The sequence below is a fragment of the Kryptolebias marmoratus genome, linkage group LG4 (genome assembly GCF_001649575.2).
Source record: "Kryptolebias marmoratus isolate JLee-2015 linkage group LG4, ASM164957v2, whole genome shotgun sequence".
Taxonomy (NCBI): domain Eukaryota; kingdom Metazoa; phylum Chordata; class Actinopteri; order Cyprinodontiformes; family Rivulidae; genus Kryptolebias; species Kryptolebias marmoratus.
The window spans coordinates 5,149,448-5,168,016 of record NC_051433.1 but is presented as its reverse complement, the minus strand read 5'-3'; the positions used below and the strand labels follow the sequence as shown (position 1 = coordinate 5,168,016).

The window sequence follows — 18,569 nt, the reverse complement described above, 5'->3', positions numbered from 1 at the left end:
AAAGTAATCTCTGGATGTATATCAACCACTGATCACCTCAGAAAACACAAAAATGGCTCAAACTTGGTAAATTGTGCAGGTGTTGTGCTAAAGTTCTGTGTGGTTGTATCTGAGAGTCGTTAACAACACACACTCCAAGTGCTTCTTATTGGACTAAAACTGACTCAACCCTGTTTGTCTGTTAGCAAAATATCTCATGAACCACTGGGCAGAGGTTCATCTTTGGACTTACCTCTGCAACTGATTGTTTGGAGTCAATTCAGTCCAAGATGGCCGCCACAGTCAACTGACCTTCAAAACACAAAAGTGTCTAAAACGCAGCCAGTTGTGCAGATATTGAGCTAACATTTATTGTGGTAATAGCTGAGTCACTCCCAACACAGACTCTGAATCTGAAATCTAACGATCTTGCTCCTGATAGCGCAAAATATTATTTTTAAAGTTGTCTTAAAAAGTTTAAACTCCGTCTTTTCTCAACATGAGATGATCCTGGAATAAAATGGCATGAACGGCGGCGGGCGATAAGCATTCCTTTGTCTCAGGTGCACTGGATGGTGCAGTCGCGTGTATTACCACCTTTACGGTACCGTGCGTAAAGGCGCAGCTCCGGTAATGACGGAAATTTTTATTTGTTTTTATTTATCAATCACCAGGAGCTGTCGGCTGAAATGAAAGTTAAAACCTTAACACTATTCTGTGGAGTCGTTTTTACCGAGAAATGGCTCAGAAGCGCCGTTATCCTGACTATCTGTGCTTCCCATTATTCCGTCCAACCGTGTGGCAATGCGCATGCGCTCATCAGAACACCGTGAAGACGGTCGGATCTGACTTTCTGGCTGCAGTGCGCGCTCCCGACGCAGGGGGAACAGATTTTCCTACAACACCGGCTCGGCCCTCAGCCTGCAGAGGACGCGCCTCGACTCCAAGGGCAGACCGAGCACACGGGCTCCTGCGGCCGCAGCGGCACGTGCGAACCCTTGGTCCGCCACATCCAGGACGATTCAGTGCGTCACCTGACAGGAACCCGCGCAAGTAAAGAAACTCTTTGTGGTTATGTTACTGGATATGTTTTTTTTTTTTTTTGTAATGCGTAGATTCTGTGACTGAGCCCAGTCACCCTGCTGTGCTGAGATCAGATTGCAGGAATGATGTCCCATGATGTGGCAGCAGCATCTTCAGCTCATTTCCTCGATGTTGCCATGGAAACACAAACCCATCGTGTCTATATTGTAAAAAAGTATGGTGCACATTTTCTGCTGGATGAGTGAGGATAATCCATCCCATGTTGCCCGTTTCTGTTGATTTTTCTCATATTCCAGTTTGGAGCGCGTCCCTCTGATTTAAATTTGGGGAAATCGAGGTCAAATCTGAGCATGTCCAGCTCCCAAAGAGACGACGGAGCCTCCACAAACTCAACGGAAGCCAAGAAATCAGACCTGAGGCTGAACGAGAAGAAATGCTGTAAGTAAACCCCCCATATTAGACCGAGTCCTGCTTGAATGGGTCTGCAGGTGCTGCCTGTAACCTGAGGCCAAGCTTTGTTGTTGCTGAGTCCAGATCCAATTCACAAATGTATTTTTAATCACCTCTTTTGTAGAGAAGCGTCTTCAGTCCGGCTGGGATGGTTTTAATTGTTTTTACGGATACTTGGTTTGTCTTTGTGGGCGAAGAAGAACAGAAATGTGATCAGTGATGTGAAAATACTCTCTGACACTTTTTTTCCAGTGTCCATGAGAAAATTCCTTTTCATTCCCAGGATGTTTCTTCTTCATATAACGTGTTTGAACTCAAACCAATCACTGGTATTTGTGTCCAGAGAGACATTATTTCTGTCCAACAGACACATGGCCGAGTCGGTTCTTAACAACAGAAAGAGTAACACAACCTACATCAGTGTCTGTTTGTCATTATTTCTGTGGTTTTAAACATTTACATTCTGCCCTTTGCAGCGTGGGCTTCCTATATGACAAACTCTCCAACGATGATCGTGATGATAGGTCTGCCTGCAAGAGGAAAAACCTACATGTCCAAGAAACTCACCCGCTATCTCAACTGGATAGGAGTCCCAACCAAAGGTGGAGTCAAACTTATTACACTGTTTGTTTTTAAGATTCTTGTCTCTCAGCTATTAACTCACCTGAGAGCTTAGCTGATTAAATGCTTCAATGATAACCATGTTATAGATTTCATTTGTAAGCCATGTTGAGTATTTTAGCACATATTATTAATTTCAGAACATTTCAAAACACGATTAGTATCTAATAATGCAGGTTTTTCAGAAGATAAAGAGAATAAAATAATGTGAAAATGTTTCTAAGTTGAATTTTCTTACATTTTAAAACAAAGCAGAGCTGCAGCTTACACACATATATGTGTCATATTTTTGGAAACTGCATCATGAAAAAAGAATTATATGAAAAATACTGAAACATGATTTAGGAGCAAATACGTTTGTTATAGGAAGATTTATATAATGGATTATAAACAGGTTATAATGAGTTTATGGAGCATTTAAAATATTTAAATAAAAAAGAGCTATAAAGCACTGTTCATACATTGAAGCAGGCTCAGTATTTGATCAAATTAAGTGTTGTGCTTTGATTAATTTCTTCATAATTTAGATTTTAAACATCAAACATTTGTCAGTTTGTAGATAAATCATTTGTTACAAAGTTTAGTTAAAAGAATCACGAGCAACTAGCAATAAATCACAGAAATAAAAGAGCAGAACTTCATGCAGTGAGCCTGCATGAACTGTTTTAATACAACTGTTTTATAAATTATTTATCATTTTTATAAAGTGTTTACAAACTCATGAATAACCTCCATATAAAGCATTAATAAAACATTTATAAATGGACCCTCATTAGGTACCTGTATAGAAGACTTCTGCCGTCCTGCATGGCTTCCATTTTGCATCAGTCATGTCTGCTGTTTGTTATAAGGATGATTATTCAGCTTTGTTCATAAACAATCCATGCATCACAGAGGTTATTGTAGCTCATTAGTGATTATTTATCAGTTATAAACCAAAAGAAGGAATCAAAATCTATGATCAGGTAGAAGAATTTTGTCAATATGACGTTTAAGAAGGTAAATATCTAAGAAAATAAAGTGTCAGATCAGCAGTTTTTCATCACAGTGAGGGCACAGATTTGATGAAATGTCTGTATTTTACAGTCTTTAACTTGGGCGTGTACCGCAGAGAGGCAGTCAGAGCCTATAAGTCCTACGACTTCTTCCGCCACGACAATGAGGAAGCCATGAAAATAAGAAAGTAAGTTCCACTTGTGCATCTGGACCCATTATGTGCTCCTCTTCAGCCTCTATAAAAGAAAAATCTGAGTATTGCAGTCTCTCCTTTCAGCAGGAATCCCTTTAGTGTTTATCAGACTCCTCTGCTGCAACAGTGACTCAGCTGTTTTTGTTTTTTCTTTTGGCCAAGAGTCAAAATTCAGCCACGTGTTTCTGCTACCTTAAACAGACAGGTGCATGACAGACTCTTGTGTTTGTTAAATCTGTAAAACAAACAAAAAAACAGCCTCTTTCCCTCCTGGTTGTATCTGATGGTGGAGTAGATGAAATGGAGTTTGTAATAAGCTCGGCTATAATAAAAATGTGGCAGGCTCTTGACAGCGTCCCTCTGCTGAATTGTGACCCAGATATGAAACGAGCTGCCGCTGTCGCTGTCACTCTCAAGGTGACACGAGCCCTGGAGGGTTTAGCCTGGATCAAACAGGAAACAGGAACAGGAAATATACCTGACATTTTCTCATTTTGGAGTCTGACGTATCGGCTGGCCGGTGTTAGAGATAGTAATACATTTTGTTATATCAGATTTGTGTTTCTTCCTCTCTGAGGCTTTGTTGGGTCATATACAGAGCTGTGGGAAATAATTCAACCCCACAGATTTCTTCAGTTTTTGCCTCCAAGAACTGCGTTTCTCTGGATGCTTTGCAGATCAGTCTGAGCCTGAGCCGACTTTATATCTATATTCATTTCAAAAAGCAGCGATTGTTTGTCGCGTGGTTGATAAAGTGGCGATGCGGAGGGCCTGACTGTGTTCTGCCCCCCCTCCTGCAGGCAGTGTGCTCTGGTAGCTCTGCAGGATGTGAAGGCGTACCTGACGGAGGAGGGTGGTCAGATTGCGGTGAGTCAGCGCGCTTAAACTTTTGGAGCGTCTGACCTGTTTTCAACATTTATAAAATAGCTTGAACTGAAGCCCTTCTAGCATTAAGGCGACCACGTCCTAACAGGCGTTTCCTCTTTCGTCAGGTTTTTGATGCAACAAACACAACAAGAGAACGACGGGATCTCATTCAGGATTTTGTGAAGGAGAACGCCTTCAAGGTAAAACATAACTTGATAATAAACAGGACTACATTTTTTGTTACATTGACTTAGTTCTTAGTTTCAGGAATATTTAGTGTAAACTGACAAACTGAAGTGTTTTTTTTTTCTCAACAGGTGTTCTTTGTCGAGTCGGTGTGTGATGATCCAGACGTCATCGCTGCAAATATTCTGGTATGATTCAATTTCAGCTGCTTGTCTGTGAGATCCACCAGCTTTAAAAACTCCCGATCTAATAACACTCGCCGTGGGAGCTGGTAGGAAGTGTGCTGCTTGTTCACAGCATCTTTTAAATGTTTGTTTCAGGAAGTCAAAGTGTCCAGCCCAGACTACCCTGAAAAACACAGAGAGAGAATAATGGAGGACTTCCTGAAACGCATCGAGTGCTACATGGTCACCTATCAACCGTTAGATCCTGATGACTACGACAAGTAAGGATTCATGAAAACACACTCATTCCTCCGATTAAGCATCCACTGTTGTTGACATTACAGAAGTCAAACACTAGATGGTGATGCTAAACACATTTCCCCGGGTGCTGCAGGGATCTCTCTTTTATCAAGGTTATCAACGTGGGACAGCGTTTTCTGGTCAACCGGGTGCAGGACTACATTCAGAGCAAGATCGTTTACTACCTCATGAACATCCACGTGCACTCCCACTCCATCTACCTGTGTCGGCACGGGGAGAGCAACCACAACGTCCAGGGACGCATCGGAGGAGACTCTGAACTTTCACCTCACGGGAAACAGGTACGACACTGTTCTCTCCTCGTCTTACAGATTGCAGAACCAAAGTGCTGTGACGTTACACACACCCGAGCCGTGACCTTTATTTTATTAAACCTTCTTCATTTTCCATTCCCCGAATAAGATCACCATAAACAGCTCCTTCTGTCTCCCTCGTCCCCAGTTCGCCCACGCTCTGCGGGACTTTATTGACGAGCACAGGCTGTCGGATCTGAAGGTGTGGACGAGTCAGCTGAGGAGGACCATCCAGACAGCCGAGGAGCTCGGCGTGCCGTACGAGCAGTGGAAAATCCTCAACGAGATCGATGCTGTCAGTATAATGAGTCACTGCTTTAAAAGTTTTAGTTAGCTTTTTGGTTTGGAAGAACAGAAACTAAATTTCTCTTTCTTAGAGACCTTGCAGAAAATATGGCAGTTTAGATCTGATCTTTTCACCGGTTTCAATCCATTTCAATTATAAAATATCCTAAAAGAAAATAAAAATATGAAAAAAACTTTCATTTGTGTTGTAAAGAAGACATTATACAGATGGGCACTGAAGGATTTTTGTAATGCTATCAGTTATGTTAATCCTTATATTACTGATATACCCAACAAAACGTATTTTTCTTATAAAACATGATTTGTTTTAGGAATAAAGCACAAATATAAAACGAACTGAGCACTTTGTTTAGATTTAATGTGGCCAACAACCAACAGGCTGTAAGGAAATATGACTGGTTTGGCCATATTTTACACAGAAAGCTTAAATCTGTTAACTCTTTTGTTTTCTGTGGAACAGATGAGGCTCATCTAACCCCTGCCAATGCCAGAACAGAGCTACATCTGCTATATTCGACCTGGCTTAGGCTCAAGGGCTGCTTTCTTGCTCATTGCACCAACTTGAAACTTTTCTTTAATGTTTGCAGTGAAATATCTTCCACCGACAGTAAATGTTTTCTTATTGCTTCCCAGGGCGTGTGTGAGGAGATGACCTACCAAATGATCCAGGAGACATTTCCAGAGGAGTTTGCTTTGAGGGACCAGGACAAATATCACTACCGTTACCCAGGAGGAGAGGTGAGCAGGAATTATTCCCACAACTGTTTATATTCCAGAATTTGTCTCGTCTGCATCTTATTCATGCAGAAACAGGCGCCAGGGTGTTTCACAGTGTAATGATTACGGATATTTCCCTTTGAGAGAAACTGTCCCGTGTTTCCCTTCAGTCCTACCAGGATCTTGTTCAGCGTTTGGAGCCAGTTATCATGGAGTTAGAGAGGCAGGGCAACGTGTTGGTCATCTGCCACCAGGCTGTCATGCGCTGTCTCTTGGCTTACTTCCTGGACAAGGGTGCAGGTCAGATGAACACACACATTCACACACACACACGGCAGATCTCACAAGATGACAATTCAACCCTCTGTTCTTCATGCCGCAGAAGATCTTCCATACATGAAATGTCCCCTGCACACGGTGCTCAAGCTCACTCCTGTTGCATACGGTGGGTCTTCACCTGGAAATAAGACTGTTTCAACAACAAACAGGAATAAAATCTGAATGTGTTTAATCTTTTACCTCCTAGGCTGTAAAGTGGAAATGTTTTATCTGAATGTGGAGGCGGTAAACACCCATCGAGACCGGCCACTTGTAAGTTTAAGCTAAAACAGACAAACATGTTGCTGCATTTGTTTACATGAAGTCAATCCTTATAGGTGAATTGTGCAAATATGTGATTTTTTTAATAAACTAAATTAATTAGAAATCTCAATATCTAATTTAAAGTCTAGCAAAGTGTTTGTTAGCTCAGCACTTTTGCCTTTCGCTGCTTTGGGAACCATCTATGTGAGGCTTTGCTTCCTTGATGCCTTTTTTTTAATATCCCCTGTTTTGTTTTGCACCTTTTTATTTCCAACCTTAAAAAAAATCAGCTTGGCTTGAGCGGTGAACCTATATCTGGTAAATAAAGCTCAGTTTTAATGATATTATTCCTCAGTAGAGGCTTTGGCTGATCATGCTTGCTGCTTTTGGCAGATTTAATCATTACCATTACTCTGGTTGCATCTTGATAATTAAATTTAACATGAATATTTGAAAAAACAAAACTGATGCGTTTCAGCCCCAAACGAGCTTTGTTGATGCAGGTGTTTATTGCATCTGCCCAGTCAGAGCTCCACCTTATCTGTTAATTCTTGTTTTGATTGTGTCCTGTGTGTGGGGGGCCCCCTGGTCTTAAATGTTCCCTAATCTGTTTCCTTTAACATTTGTGGTATTTCCTCCTCCAACTAGGGTAACATTCCAAGGGACTCGGCTCTCATACATCGCCGGAATAGTTACACTCCCTTGTCCAGTCACGACCAGGTGAAGCGGCCCAGGCTCTACAGCGTGGGCAACCAGCCGTGGTTACCGCTCGCCCCTACGCCATCGGCTCTGATGCCAGAGGGACTGCAAAGCCAAGTTAGTGACAGAGTTACAGGCTAACCCTCTAAATCTGTCACCATCAGCTGTAACCAGTCACCTCCCACCACAGCTGTAACCCTGTGTTTAACATTCCCTTGTCTCAGTGGGGATCTTCTTGATGGTTTCGTATGCATCGTGCAGCTGATGTACATAAAGCTCATCCCTGAATCGGCCTTTCTTCCTCAGGGCATGTTGTGCGTCGTGAACCAGGAGCTCTTTCCTCATTTGTCTTGCATGACCTCCGCCTCATGAAATCCCAGTTTGCAGCTTGGATATGCAGAACTGCATGCCAACTCTTTGCTGACAAAAACACATCATGAAGTTCAACTTCACAGTTAGCAAAAGACACAAAAACACAAATTATATTTTATTACATTTTTTTTAAATTCTCATACACAATTTATTAGAGCTGAAAAAATACAGTAAGTGAAGTTTCCAAATCCTGCAGTTGTGACAGTCATCATACAAATTAGAGGGAAAACAAGTGGCATTCACACACGTGTTGTGTTTGTGTTGTGTAGTCGTGGTCTTGCCTTGCGAGTACAGTGCTTCTGCTCTTCTCCACATTTCTATCTCTTCTTCTTTCTCCGCTTTCTCCAAACCTGTCTTACAGACTCGGACAGGAAGCAGTTGTCAGTGAGTATTTTGGAGACTTAGTACTTGTTCCCAACTTTTCATTTTCCATTCTTTACCGTCTTTTCAACTCATTGCACTAAAACCCATGCCTATATATGTGTTGTTCTTCTTTTATTTTTATGATTTTCAGGTTTCTCTTATGTTATGTCACCTTTCCACATTGAAAGTTGGTACCAGATTATTTTTGCATTTGCACCCTTACCAGGAACACCCCATTATGTATGGATGATTTAACACTTTAATAAATAGTTGTATGAGGAATTGATCTCCCTAAAACTGTTTAATATTATTACTTCAAACTGCTGATATATTTCATATTAAAAAGATTGTCAGACAACAAGCAGACTATATTAAAAATGTAATAATGCTATACATTTTGTAAGCCTAGTGGTTTTTCAGTTCTCTTAAGTATTTCAGATTATAATTTTAGCCAATCATTGGCCCTGTTCAGACATGGCACTAACATCTCTCCTGGGTGACTCGATTGCTTTTGGAAAGCCCTAAATACAGATGTGAACGGCCTCAGTGCACATTTTGAAAATGTTTTCACTCAGACCACCTTCAGAGATGGTCTGGACTCCTTTTATTCTTATACGTTTGGTAGTCCTAACACAATCCGTCCTGAGCTGTGAGGTCAGACCACCTACTGAACTGACGTGACCCCACACAAGACACAGAGTTATCACCTGGATTTCAGCTGATTGAATTAATTAAACAGCCATCCTTGGCAATATTAGGCTCTTTAGTTTGTTTTTTGGTTAAAAGTTTTAATGAACTAAAATCCATTCTGTCAGGATTTTATTTTATGGATTACCAGAACATTACATGGTGAGTTTCTCTTTATATTTGTTCTGATTGTTTTTGGATCTGATAACCCTCTGTGGTCACTGTACAGTAAAAGCCGTTCAGTTACAGATCTGCGCAGCATTATATTGACCTAATGAAACACGGTGTTGACTTTACATTCACAGTGAAGATCTATAAGAAGCTGATGACGGCTGCAGCACATTATTTTTACTGTGGTGGAGTTTTATGGGTTAAAATCCTCAGTCTTTGCTCTGAGCTCTGTGAAGTTGTTACATTGTATGCAACTTTATTTCTAAGGTAATTAAGCTTATTAAGAGTTGTGCTGCTGTTCACAGAAGCATCAGCACATGTTGTTGCTCACCGTGGGATGTGGCTGCGTGTGTTTTTGCATACAGAGCAGGAATTTGACATCCGATCGCAAAAATGTTTTGGGTCACGTATTTAACTCAGTCAGAGCTGACCACCTGCAATCAGATCAGTCAAGACAGAAGTTAGTGCAAGGTCTGAACTGGGCCCCTGAGGAGGTCTTAATCAGATTCATTGTTAGTCGCCTATTTGGAACATATTTGCTTCACCTTACACAATTGTTTAATTTTCTAAAGTGCCAAGGCTACCAGAGAAGCTATTAGTTGACACAAACTGAATTTACTGCTGCAGGGAATTAATTAGTGAATGTTGGTCACATTTCCTTGTTTTTGTTGTTGTTTTGAAGGAGTTCCTGTGTGAAGGAGTCAGCTTTGACAGCACTGAAGAAACTAGCGATTGTGTCCGCTTCTGAGTGAAGGTCGGATCCCTTTTTGTTCACCTTTCTTCATGACGCAGAGTGTGAGGGTTCTTTGGTCTTTCATGAGTCACGCGGTGGAAACACTTGTCCTGACTCTGTTAAGATTGCAGGATGAGGTCACAGAACAGTTCCTGCTCAAGAACTGTGCAGGAACATGCTTATGCTTATCTTAAGAAGTCTGTTTTTACTCTGCATGTTCAGACTTTTGAAACATGTTTGGAAACACAACTGCATGAGCACCAGAAAGTTCAGTCAACCAGAACACTGTATGATAGATCTGTTCACTCGTTCTCACTGTAGATACAGCAACGCCTTACTCAACTTCCAATATATTAATAGTAGCTTCTCAATATGCCACAGAATGCAACAAGGTCAAGTTATGCATTTTATCGTGTAAATCAGTTTTCACTGCTGCAAACTGAACCTAAATTACATGGTATATAAATATTTTTATAATACAGAGCTGCATATATAATATACAAACATTCTGAAAATGTGATAATTGGTTATTGAATTCCTAAACATCTTCTGCTGCATTTTATCTAATAAGGTTCATTTTTCCTCGTGTTTTGGGAGGATTTTTGTTTTTATCGGCTGTTCCAAAGTAAACCATGTTGCTCAGTTCTTTAAAAACCAGCAGCAGGGAATGAAAGTTGCAAACAGTATCAGCAGAAATGCTGTTAATCTTGGAAGTAAAGGCAAAATCCAAAATGTGCTTCTTTTTGTAGAAAGAAAATATGCAAAACGCTGACATGCTTGTTATTTGTGTGTATGTTATCACGGTGTTCATCAGTTTGTTATATTCTCTCTCATGAAACTAGCTGTTTTATTTGGTAAGAGACTGGTAAGTTTTAGTTACTGAGTTTATGTTTGACTACTGATAGGTCTGTTAAGTTATTGTCCAGCTCAAAGCAGCCTTTTGTGCCTTTTAAGCAGACAATAAAAGTTCATTTTTAAAAATGAATGTAATGTTTTTTTTTTTTTTTTATTGTAGAATGTTTGAATCTGTCGATTTCTTTGGTATGTTTAATTAAGTGTTCTTCATCAAGATAAAAGCTGAAATTTAAATCTAAATTAAGCCAAGGTGAGATAAAGAAAATAAACAATAAAGAGTAAAGCTGGAAGTCTGATCATTAGGATTGGTTTAGTTTAGTTTCCTTTAGTTTAGTTTCCTTTAGTTTAGTGAAATCGTATTATTAATATACCTGTATGAAGCATATTTACACTGAGTGTTATTATCTGATTTCGTATTATATGAAAATGCACATGATATACACAATGTGGGCCATTCACTGTAACACTGTTTTAACCAAAAAACGACAACAGTATTGCTGGTTTATGCACAAATATCACTAATAACCCCAAAAAACAATGTAATGGCAACATAAAACCATCTAAACTACTGTGGTACTATTGTTTCCATCGATTTATCACTACTGTTGATAATTTCAACAGTTTCTGACGCGCATTATTCTCACAAACACAGTAAACATGACTACAAATAAAGCAACGTGTATTTGGAACTTGAGGGCGCACGTGGGCCGGTTACCGTGGAACGTCGTGACGTCACGCGAACGTCAGTTGGCACCAGTCCGCCTGTCTCGTTGGCTGTTTATTGTTAGAGGTCTAGCGGGGCTGAAAGTCCACTACAGGTAAGAAAATACAACTTTCTCCGCCCGCGCCTTGAACTGGGCTGTCTTCGGGGAAACCGGGCGAGTCGACAGCCGGCTGCCGTTCGAGGCTCGGCGGAAGCGGTGAGCCGAGGTTTGAAACGGTCCGACTTGACGTGAACGGCGCGCCTAGCTTAGATGCTAACGCTAGCTCATAGAACTGTTGTAGTCAGTTAGCCTAAACGTGTTTCTCAAACTGATTAATGAAATGTGCTGGTTTTGTTTTCTTTAAAACGATACTTGTTCTCACGCTTGGACTGTACTTTGATCATTTTGACATTTCGTTTAGCAAAAAGCTAAAGCTGCTCACAGTTTTGTCGGTGCGGGGTTTTTAAAACCTTTAGCCTGTTGTTGCTGCTGAATGAAACCGTCAGACATTAGCCCGGAACAAAGAAACGAAAACAAAGCTGTTAAGCTGTCGGACATTACCTCTCCTGTTCGTCAGCAGTTCTGTTGTTATGCCGTGCCAGAGTTGCTGTATCACAAAAAACAACCAGCATGTACTCACCCTGACGTGTACCACTACTACCATAGTCATAAAATTAGCATTATCACAATAAGATACTCAGAGCAGAAGCATATTACAGGCTGAGGATGTAATATTTTATTAGCTCATAAAAACCCACGAACATCAGCGAAAATTGCATTGTTTTTATGTGCCTCTATTTTCCCCACAGAGGGTCATATAAAGGATTTTTCTGTTCTCTCATCAAATTATTGACAGTAGTTTTAACAGTGACCACATTCATGTTGTTTCAATGGTAAAAACATATATTGTTTTTAGGTTTGACTGGCATTTAAAAAACGAGTAGTGTTTTATGGTATTTCTGAGTGAAGTTGTTGCCAGATGTCCAGCGAAACTTAACGTGCCTTGTTTCTGCAGGCAGGATGTTGAGGCTTCGCTGTAAGACCAAAAACGGGAGCCACATAATGCAGGGCTTGACCCACCAGTCCTGTGTGCAGGAGCTGAAGAGCAAAGTGGAGGAGCTGACGGGGATCCCCTGTGATGTGCAGAAAATAATGATTGGTTACCCTCCATCCAGCCTGGATCTTCGAAACGGAGAGGCTCACCTCAAGGACTACCCTATCAAATCAGGTGCGTTTCGTTCCTGCATCTCAAATGAGCCCTGTGTTTCTCATTAAAAGACGATTTTGTGATTGTGAGTAAAAAAAATGTGCATCTTCCAGGAACTTATATTAATTGCAACATAACTGAGAAATGTTTTATAGGTCATGAGCTTTATCTACAAAGAACATTTAAGGCTAATCTCAAAACTATAAATGCGATTCACTGAAGTAGTTCCAGTATAGGACTGGCCTCATAATTGAAGGGTCTGTCTCCCAGAAATGACAAGGAAGCACTTAAATCAGTCTTTTATTGAAAGTGTTTTAACTTTTTCCTTTCCTGGGCTGGTGGTCTGTCTGTAAAAGATGTAAACAACCTTCAGAGCAAGGTTATGGTCTGCTCCAGCAGAGGCATCTGCATTCCTTGTGGGAGAAGCAGGTGCTCTGCAAAACCAGGGAAATGATATCCAGACAGGACCGCATCCTGTCCCCTGGATTTATACTGATGCCCTCAGGCTACCGCTTCATGGCGCCATGCAGGAAAACAACAGGGCACCTCCTTTATCCCTCCTGCCATCGGACTGCTTGGTGGCAGCACGCAGCTCTGAGTTATTCCTGTAGCCGTGCCACAAAGTGGTTTAAACATGACGCTAATCTCTGTTGGTTCGTTGTTGGGCAAATCCATTCTCCGTTTGTTTTTGTTTTGCGTGTATATGGGCGTGGGTGTGCGTATGTCTGAGTGGCTGAAGAACTGAATTTTGCCTCTTGGGGATAAATAAAGTTGTCTGAACTGAACTGAGGCAGTTTCTGTGTTGATTTGAGCCAAGGGTTCATCTCAAATCAGTCCTTTGGATTTAAAGACTTTTAAAAAGCAGCTCTTGTATTGGAAAACTGTTTGTAGAGCAGCACAAACTATTTGCATCGGGCTGTACGACTAGAATTATTTCAAAGTGGAGTAATTTAATCACTTCCCTTTGTGACTTTTAATTGGGGATCATTGGGATGTTTGACAGTGAGGAGTAACACAAGAAAATACTGTTTTAATCTGTCATTTATTTATAAATACTTAGATAGCTACAGTTTATTCTAGGCAATGTTTCTTCTTTTTCTAAAGTACAGTGTGACCAGAATAAACAGTGTTGTGTTGTTGGTGTGTCGTTGTACGCAGGAGACACACTCATTGTTGAGGAGGAACAAAGCAAGCCGAAGCCTCAGGATCATCCCGTCGTAAAAGCACCACGCCTGGAAGCCTCACCTGTGCTGGCGCGTCGAGTGGTCCCAGCCGACAACTCCTGCCTCTTTACCAGTATTTATTATGTGGTGGAAGGAGGTGTGTATGACCCCGCTTGTGCCCCTGAGATGCGTGGCCTGATTGCCCAGATAGTCTCAAGTGACCCTGCAGCGTACTGTGAGGCAGTGCTGGGGAAAACTAACGAGGAGTACTGCTCCTGGATAAGACGTGACGATACCTGGGGAGGAGCCATCGAGGTGTCCATTCTGTCCAAGTTTTACCAGTGTGAGATCTGTGTGGTGGACACTCAGACAGTTCGAGTAGATAGATTTGGGGAGGATGCTGGTTACCATAAACGAGTGATGCTCATCTACGATGGCATCCACTATGACCCGCTGCAGAAAGAGATGCCTGGTTCTGACGCCCCGCCTCAGACTATCTTTTCCACCACTGATGACATAATCTTGGCGCAGGCCCTTGAGTTGGCAGACGAGGCTCGCCGCAAGCGACAGTTCACAGACGTTAACCGCTTTGCGCTGCGCTGCATGGTGTGCCAGACAGGCCTGGTGGGACAGAAGGAGGCCCGTGAGCACGCCAAGGAGACAGGCCACACCAACTTTGGCGAAGTGTGAAAGTTGAAATATCTTTTCTCCCTGTCATAAATTCCACCTCCAACCCCTCTACTTCATGTCTGGTATCTCTGTTGGTCTATTTGCTTACGTGATACTCTACCTCACATTACCCTGTAACATATTCGGAGAATCTGCAGACACTGTGTTCAGCCTCTAATCTGTTCAGTATTACTTTTTACCAGCTGAAAGCTCTTAAAGTCAGAAACACTACCGCAGTGCTCTGATGTTACTGAACCATCATCTTAGTCCGTTAGGTATGGTTTCAGACCTGCTCAGTGGGGTGAAGTTAAATATGCAAACAATTCTTAAGATTTGTTTTAATCAGTTATCATTCAAATCAAAAATAAACCAAATGTGGCCTAGATGTTGGGGTAAAACGCACCAAATTGTCACTACCTAAACCGTGTCTAGCCAAACCTGAGTGCTGAGTACCCACTACATGGCTCCACAGAGAGTTTAAAACAACCACTAAGAATTATTTGCACTGAGATGGAATCCCATTCACTCTTGTCTTAATCACAGCACAGCGAGTATGACTGTTATTTCCGATGGTGCATTAGGGCCACTCAGAAGGGATGAAACGCTACTAAATGTATTTAATTTGTTATTAGGCTGTTATTGTTGTATTTGAGGGTTACAGGTGCATTTTTGCTGAGTTAACTCCAAAACAACGTGCAAAATCTTGGTCCTGCTGCAGCTGAACTCACAGAATCTGTTTGTCCTCCACAAATACATAAACTGAGTGTTAACCTCCAAAAACACCCTCTGAGCGTGTGGTTTATGAGAACAGCTTACATAGTTATACTGCAGCCTAACCTACCAACAATCCTGAGAGTATTTAGAAGTCAGGACTGAGGGTTTGTGACTCTTGTTCTGGAGCACATGGACTGATTGAGCTTAAATCCTGCATATTATCACGTCTTTGACCCAGTAAAAGTGCACCAATAACCACCAGATACAATCATATCAGCCTAATACCAAATACTGTGGAGTTCACTCCCTCTGGATTAGTCTACAAACATGACTTTTTCTTTTTGTCAAACTTTACTAAATGTTCTCATTTTTGTTCCTCTGAGTGGCCCTAACACACGGTGGTAGTTATTCGTGTTGGTTTTGTAGCATGATTTTTTTTTTTCTTTTAGCAAACAGATGTTAGAAATTCTTTTGATCGTGAATTTCTTTGGTTAGATTCAAATATCTAAATGTTTGGCACAATTAGCCCATATTACCACAAAGCGGAGGTCATCTAAAAGCAGAGTTTATGCATTTTGAAGTACATCATCATACAGCAAAGTGTTTCCAAAATGAACGGTTTCTTTTGCTTTTTGACGTGGCAACATTTATTAGTGAGCTTGTGTTAGATTATTTATAAGGAAAAACGGTGCTGTACAGATTTTTTTCCAAAGTCTGTAGCTCATCACATTTCAAAGTTTCCAGGAGTGTAGGTTTGATTCCAACATACAGGTTTTAAATATCATCATGCTGTAAGATCTTTTCTTTTGGTATTTCTGAATTGCTGCACATTTTGATAACAAATAATAATAATAACACCTAGTGTATTGAGATGTTTGAGCGCAACAAATATCAAGTTAAGATTTGTCGTGTGTGTGAACTAGAAAGGCACGCTGATGAAGGTCAGATCTCTTTTTATACGTTTACTGTTCGGGTACAGTTTTTCTGCTTTTTAAACACGACAAATCTCATATTTAGTTTATTATTGTTGTTATAATTAAAGGCACTGTTTGATTTAACCCTTTCAGACCTTATGCAACACCTGACTTCACCTGTACCCAGGTTTGTCATTAGTTATGAATTTGGTGCATGAAGCCTCTGTTCTGCTGTATGTTTGCACATTTGGAGCATGTTCTCACGTTCTCGGCTTCAGTCAGGTGTTCCCTCTTTGCATGCACTGACAGTATGTTAAACATCAGGTCAGAAAAGGTTTCAATGAAGAACCCATCCCGGACCGTTTGAACCTTAAGCCGCTCGTATTGTCCAAACCCAGTGTTACTTTTTCAGGACGAATATTGGATTTGATGATAATATTTGTCTCGCTTTGTTGCCAAAAACGATTCATGTTTAACAGTGGAAAAACTTAATTTGACTTTTTAAAAAAAAACAATGATATTGATTCTGACAAACTGTTTGTTTGGTGGGAATGATTTATGTATGATCAAATATGCTTTATTTTGGATAAATTGTGAATCCCTTACATTTTGTAGTTAATTTAGCTTGGATCATGGATTGACCTGTTTGGATTTACCACCTTGTCATGACTAACAGTGAATGTTGCACACGGAGCACTACGGAACAACTGGATTTACTTGATTTTTTCAGTGTTGTCACAATTAAAAGCTATAGCCAATAGTGCTGTCTGAGTCTTTTTGTCTTTGTTTCCTGTTCTGTTTATTCACTCGTTTTTTTATGCGATTTTCACTGTTTCTGGTGTGAAATAAAACATCTGCACATCCATCCTGTTTTATTCAACTTAAACAGAAGAGAGGGAGAAGTTACAAAGGAGCTTTAATTTAGTATTTTTGTACCGTTATCTGTTTTAATCCAGTTTACTCAACCACTTGAAAACAAATATAGTCACCGTTGCAGGATTAAAAAACAGTGCCTGACTAAGCATAATGGACAGGTTTTTGACCCCATTTTGCACAGAGGCTTTTTCAAATGTATTCATGATAGCAAAGTTGAATATTGTTACAAATAAAAAAGAATAAATACGTTTCAAATAACACTGACAGCAAAGAATACTCTTCTACAGTATAGAACTAACAAAGATAGTTACACAAAAGTGTTTCACTGTAAAGATGGTTTGTGGTTTGTTTTGTTGCAACCTGAAGTGTGAAATAAACTTCAGTGGAGTTTGAAAACAAAATGTGTTTATGTCTGGTTGAACAATGTGTGTGCCCAGTTAAAGGGCCTGACCCCTTCAACCCTGAGGAGACCCTAACCCTAGCCCTGGGCCAAAAGGCCCTGACCCCTTCAACTCTGAGGAGACCCTAACCCTGGGCCAAAAGGCCCTGACCCCTTCAACTCTGAGGAGACCCTGACCCTAGCCCTGACCCAAAAGGCCCTGATGCCTTCAACCCCAGGGAGACCCTAACCCTATCCCTGGGCCAAAAGGTCCTAACCCCTTCAACCCTGCGGAGACTAACCCTAGCCCTGGGCCGAAAGGCCCTGACGCCTTCAACCCCGGCGAGACCCTAACCCAAGCCCTATGCCAAAAAGCCCTAACCCCTTCAACCCTGCGGAGACTCTAACCCTACCCCTGTGCCAAAAGGTCCTAACCCCTTCAACCCTGCGGAGACTCTAACCCTAGCCCTGGGCCGAAAGGCCCTGACGCCTTCAACCCCGGCGAGACCCTAACCCAAGCCCTGGGCCAAAAAGCCCTAACCCCTTCAACCCTGCGGAGACTCTAACCCTAGCCCTGGGCCGAAAGGCCCTGACGCCTTCAACCCCGGCAAGACCCTAACCCAAGCCCTGGGCCAAAAAGCCCTAACCCCTTCAACCCTGCGGAGACCCTAACCCTAGCCCTGGGCCAAAAGACCCTGACGCCTTCAACCCCAGCAAGACCCTAACCCTAGCCCTGGGCCGAAAAGCCCTAACCCCTTCAACCCTGCGGAGACCCTAACCCTAGCCCTGGGCCAAAAGGCCCTAACCCCTTCAACCCTACGGAGACCCTAACCCTAGCCATGGGCCGAAAGGCCCTAACCTCTTCAACCCTAAGGAGACCCTAACCCTAGCCCTGATCCGAAAGGCCCTAACCCCTTCAACCCCGCGGAGACCCTAACCCTGGGCCGAAAGGCCCTAACCCCTTCAACCCGGAGGAGACCCTAATCCTAGCCATGGGCCGAAAGGCCCTAACCCCTTCAACCCTGAGAAGACCCTAACCCTGGGCCGAAAGGCCCTAACCCCTTCAACCCCGCGGAGACCCTAACCCTAGCCCTGGGCTGAAATATCCTAACCCCTTCAACCCCGAGGAGACCCTAACCCTGGGCCGAAAGGCCCTAACCCCTTCAACCCTGAGGAGACCCTAACCCTGGGCCGAAATGCCCTAACCCCTTCAACCCTGAGGAGACCCCAACCCTAGCCCAGGGCCAAAAGGACCTGACGCCTTCAACCCCGGCGAGACCCTAACCCTAGCCCTGGGCCAGAAGGCCCTGACCCCTTCAACCCCAGTGAGGAGACCCTTTACCT

The 18,569-nt window shown here is 42.1% G+C and overlaps 2 protein-coding genes across 7 annotated transcripts; both read left to right on the top strand.

Moving 5' to 3' along the window:
* pfkfb2b (6-phosphofructo-2-kinase/fructose-2,6-biphosphatase 2b) lies at window positions 1-12,453 on the top strand. 5 transcript variants are annotated; one of them, XM_017408792.3, is made up of 18 exons: window positions 1-1,032; window positions 1,320-1,461; window positions 1,950-2,075; window positions 3,181-3,277; window positions 4,084-4,150; window positions 4,276-4,350; window positions 4,468-4,524; window positions 4,657-4,781; window positions 4,895-5,102; window positions 5,263-5,409; window positions 6,054-6,158; window positions 6,308-6,437; window positions 6,520-6,582; window positions 6,664-6,728; window positions 7,368-7,535; window positions 8,152-8,174; window positions 9,694-9,765; window positions 12,319-12,453. In XM_017408792.3, the coding sequence occupies exons 2-17, from the start codon at window positions 1,374-1,376 to the stop codon at window positions 9,761-9,763; spliced, it is 1,614 nt and encodes a 537-aa protein (XP_017264281.1). In that variant the 5' UTR covers window positions 1-1,032; window positions 1,320-1,373; the 3' UTR covers window positions 9,764-9,765; window positions 12,319-12,453. The 5 variants fall into 5 exon arrangements, with proteins under 5 accessions (XP_017264281.1, XP_017264283.1, XP_037831002.1 ...); XM_017408794.3 differs by lacking the exon at window positions 8,152-8,174; XM_037975074.1 differs by lacking the exon at window positions 12,319-12,453 and having other exon boundaries at window positions 9,694-10,725.
* Window positions 11,299-16,730, top strand: yod1 (YOD1 deubiquitinase). Of its 2 annotated transcripts, none has more exons than XM_017408797.3 (3): window positions 11,299-11,417; window positions 12,319-12,531; window positions 13,669-16,730. In XM_017408797.3, exons 2-3 carry the CDS (start codon window positions 12,324-12,326, stop codon window positions 14,361-14,363), a joined length of 903 nt encoding a protein of 300 aa, XP_017264286.1. In that variant the 5' UTR covers window positions 11,299-11,417; window positions 12,319-12,323; the 3' UTR covers window positions 14,364-16,730. The 2 variants fall into 2 exon arrangements, with proteins under 2 accessions (XP_017264286.1, XP_017264287.1); XM_017408798.3 differs by having other exon boundaries at window positions 11,372-11,519.
* Window positions 16,731-18,569: the final 1,839 nt, after the last annotated feature.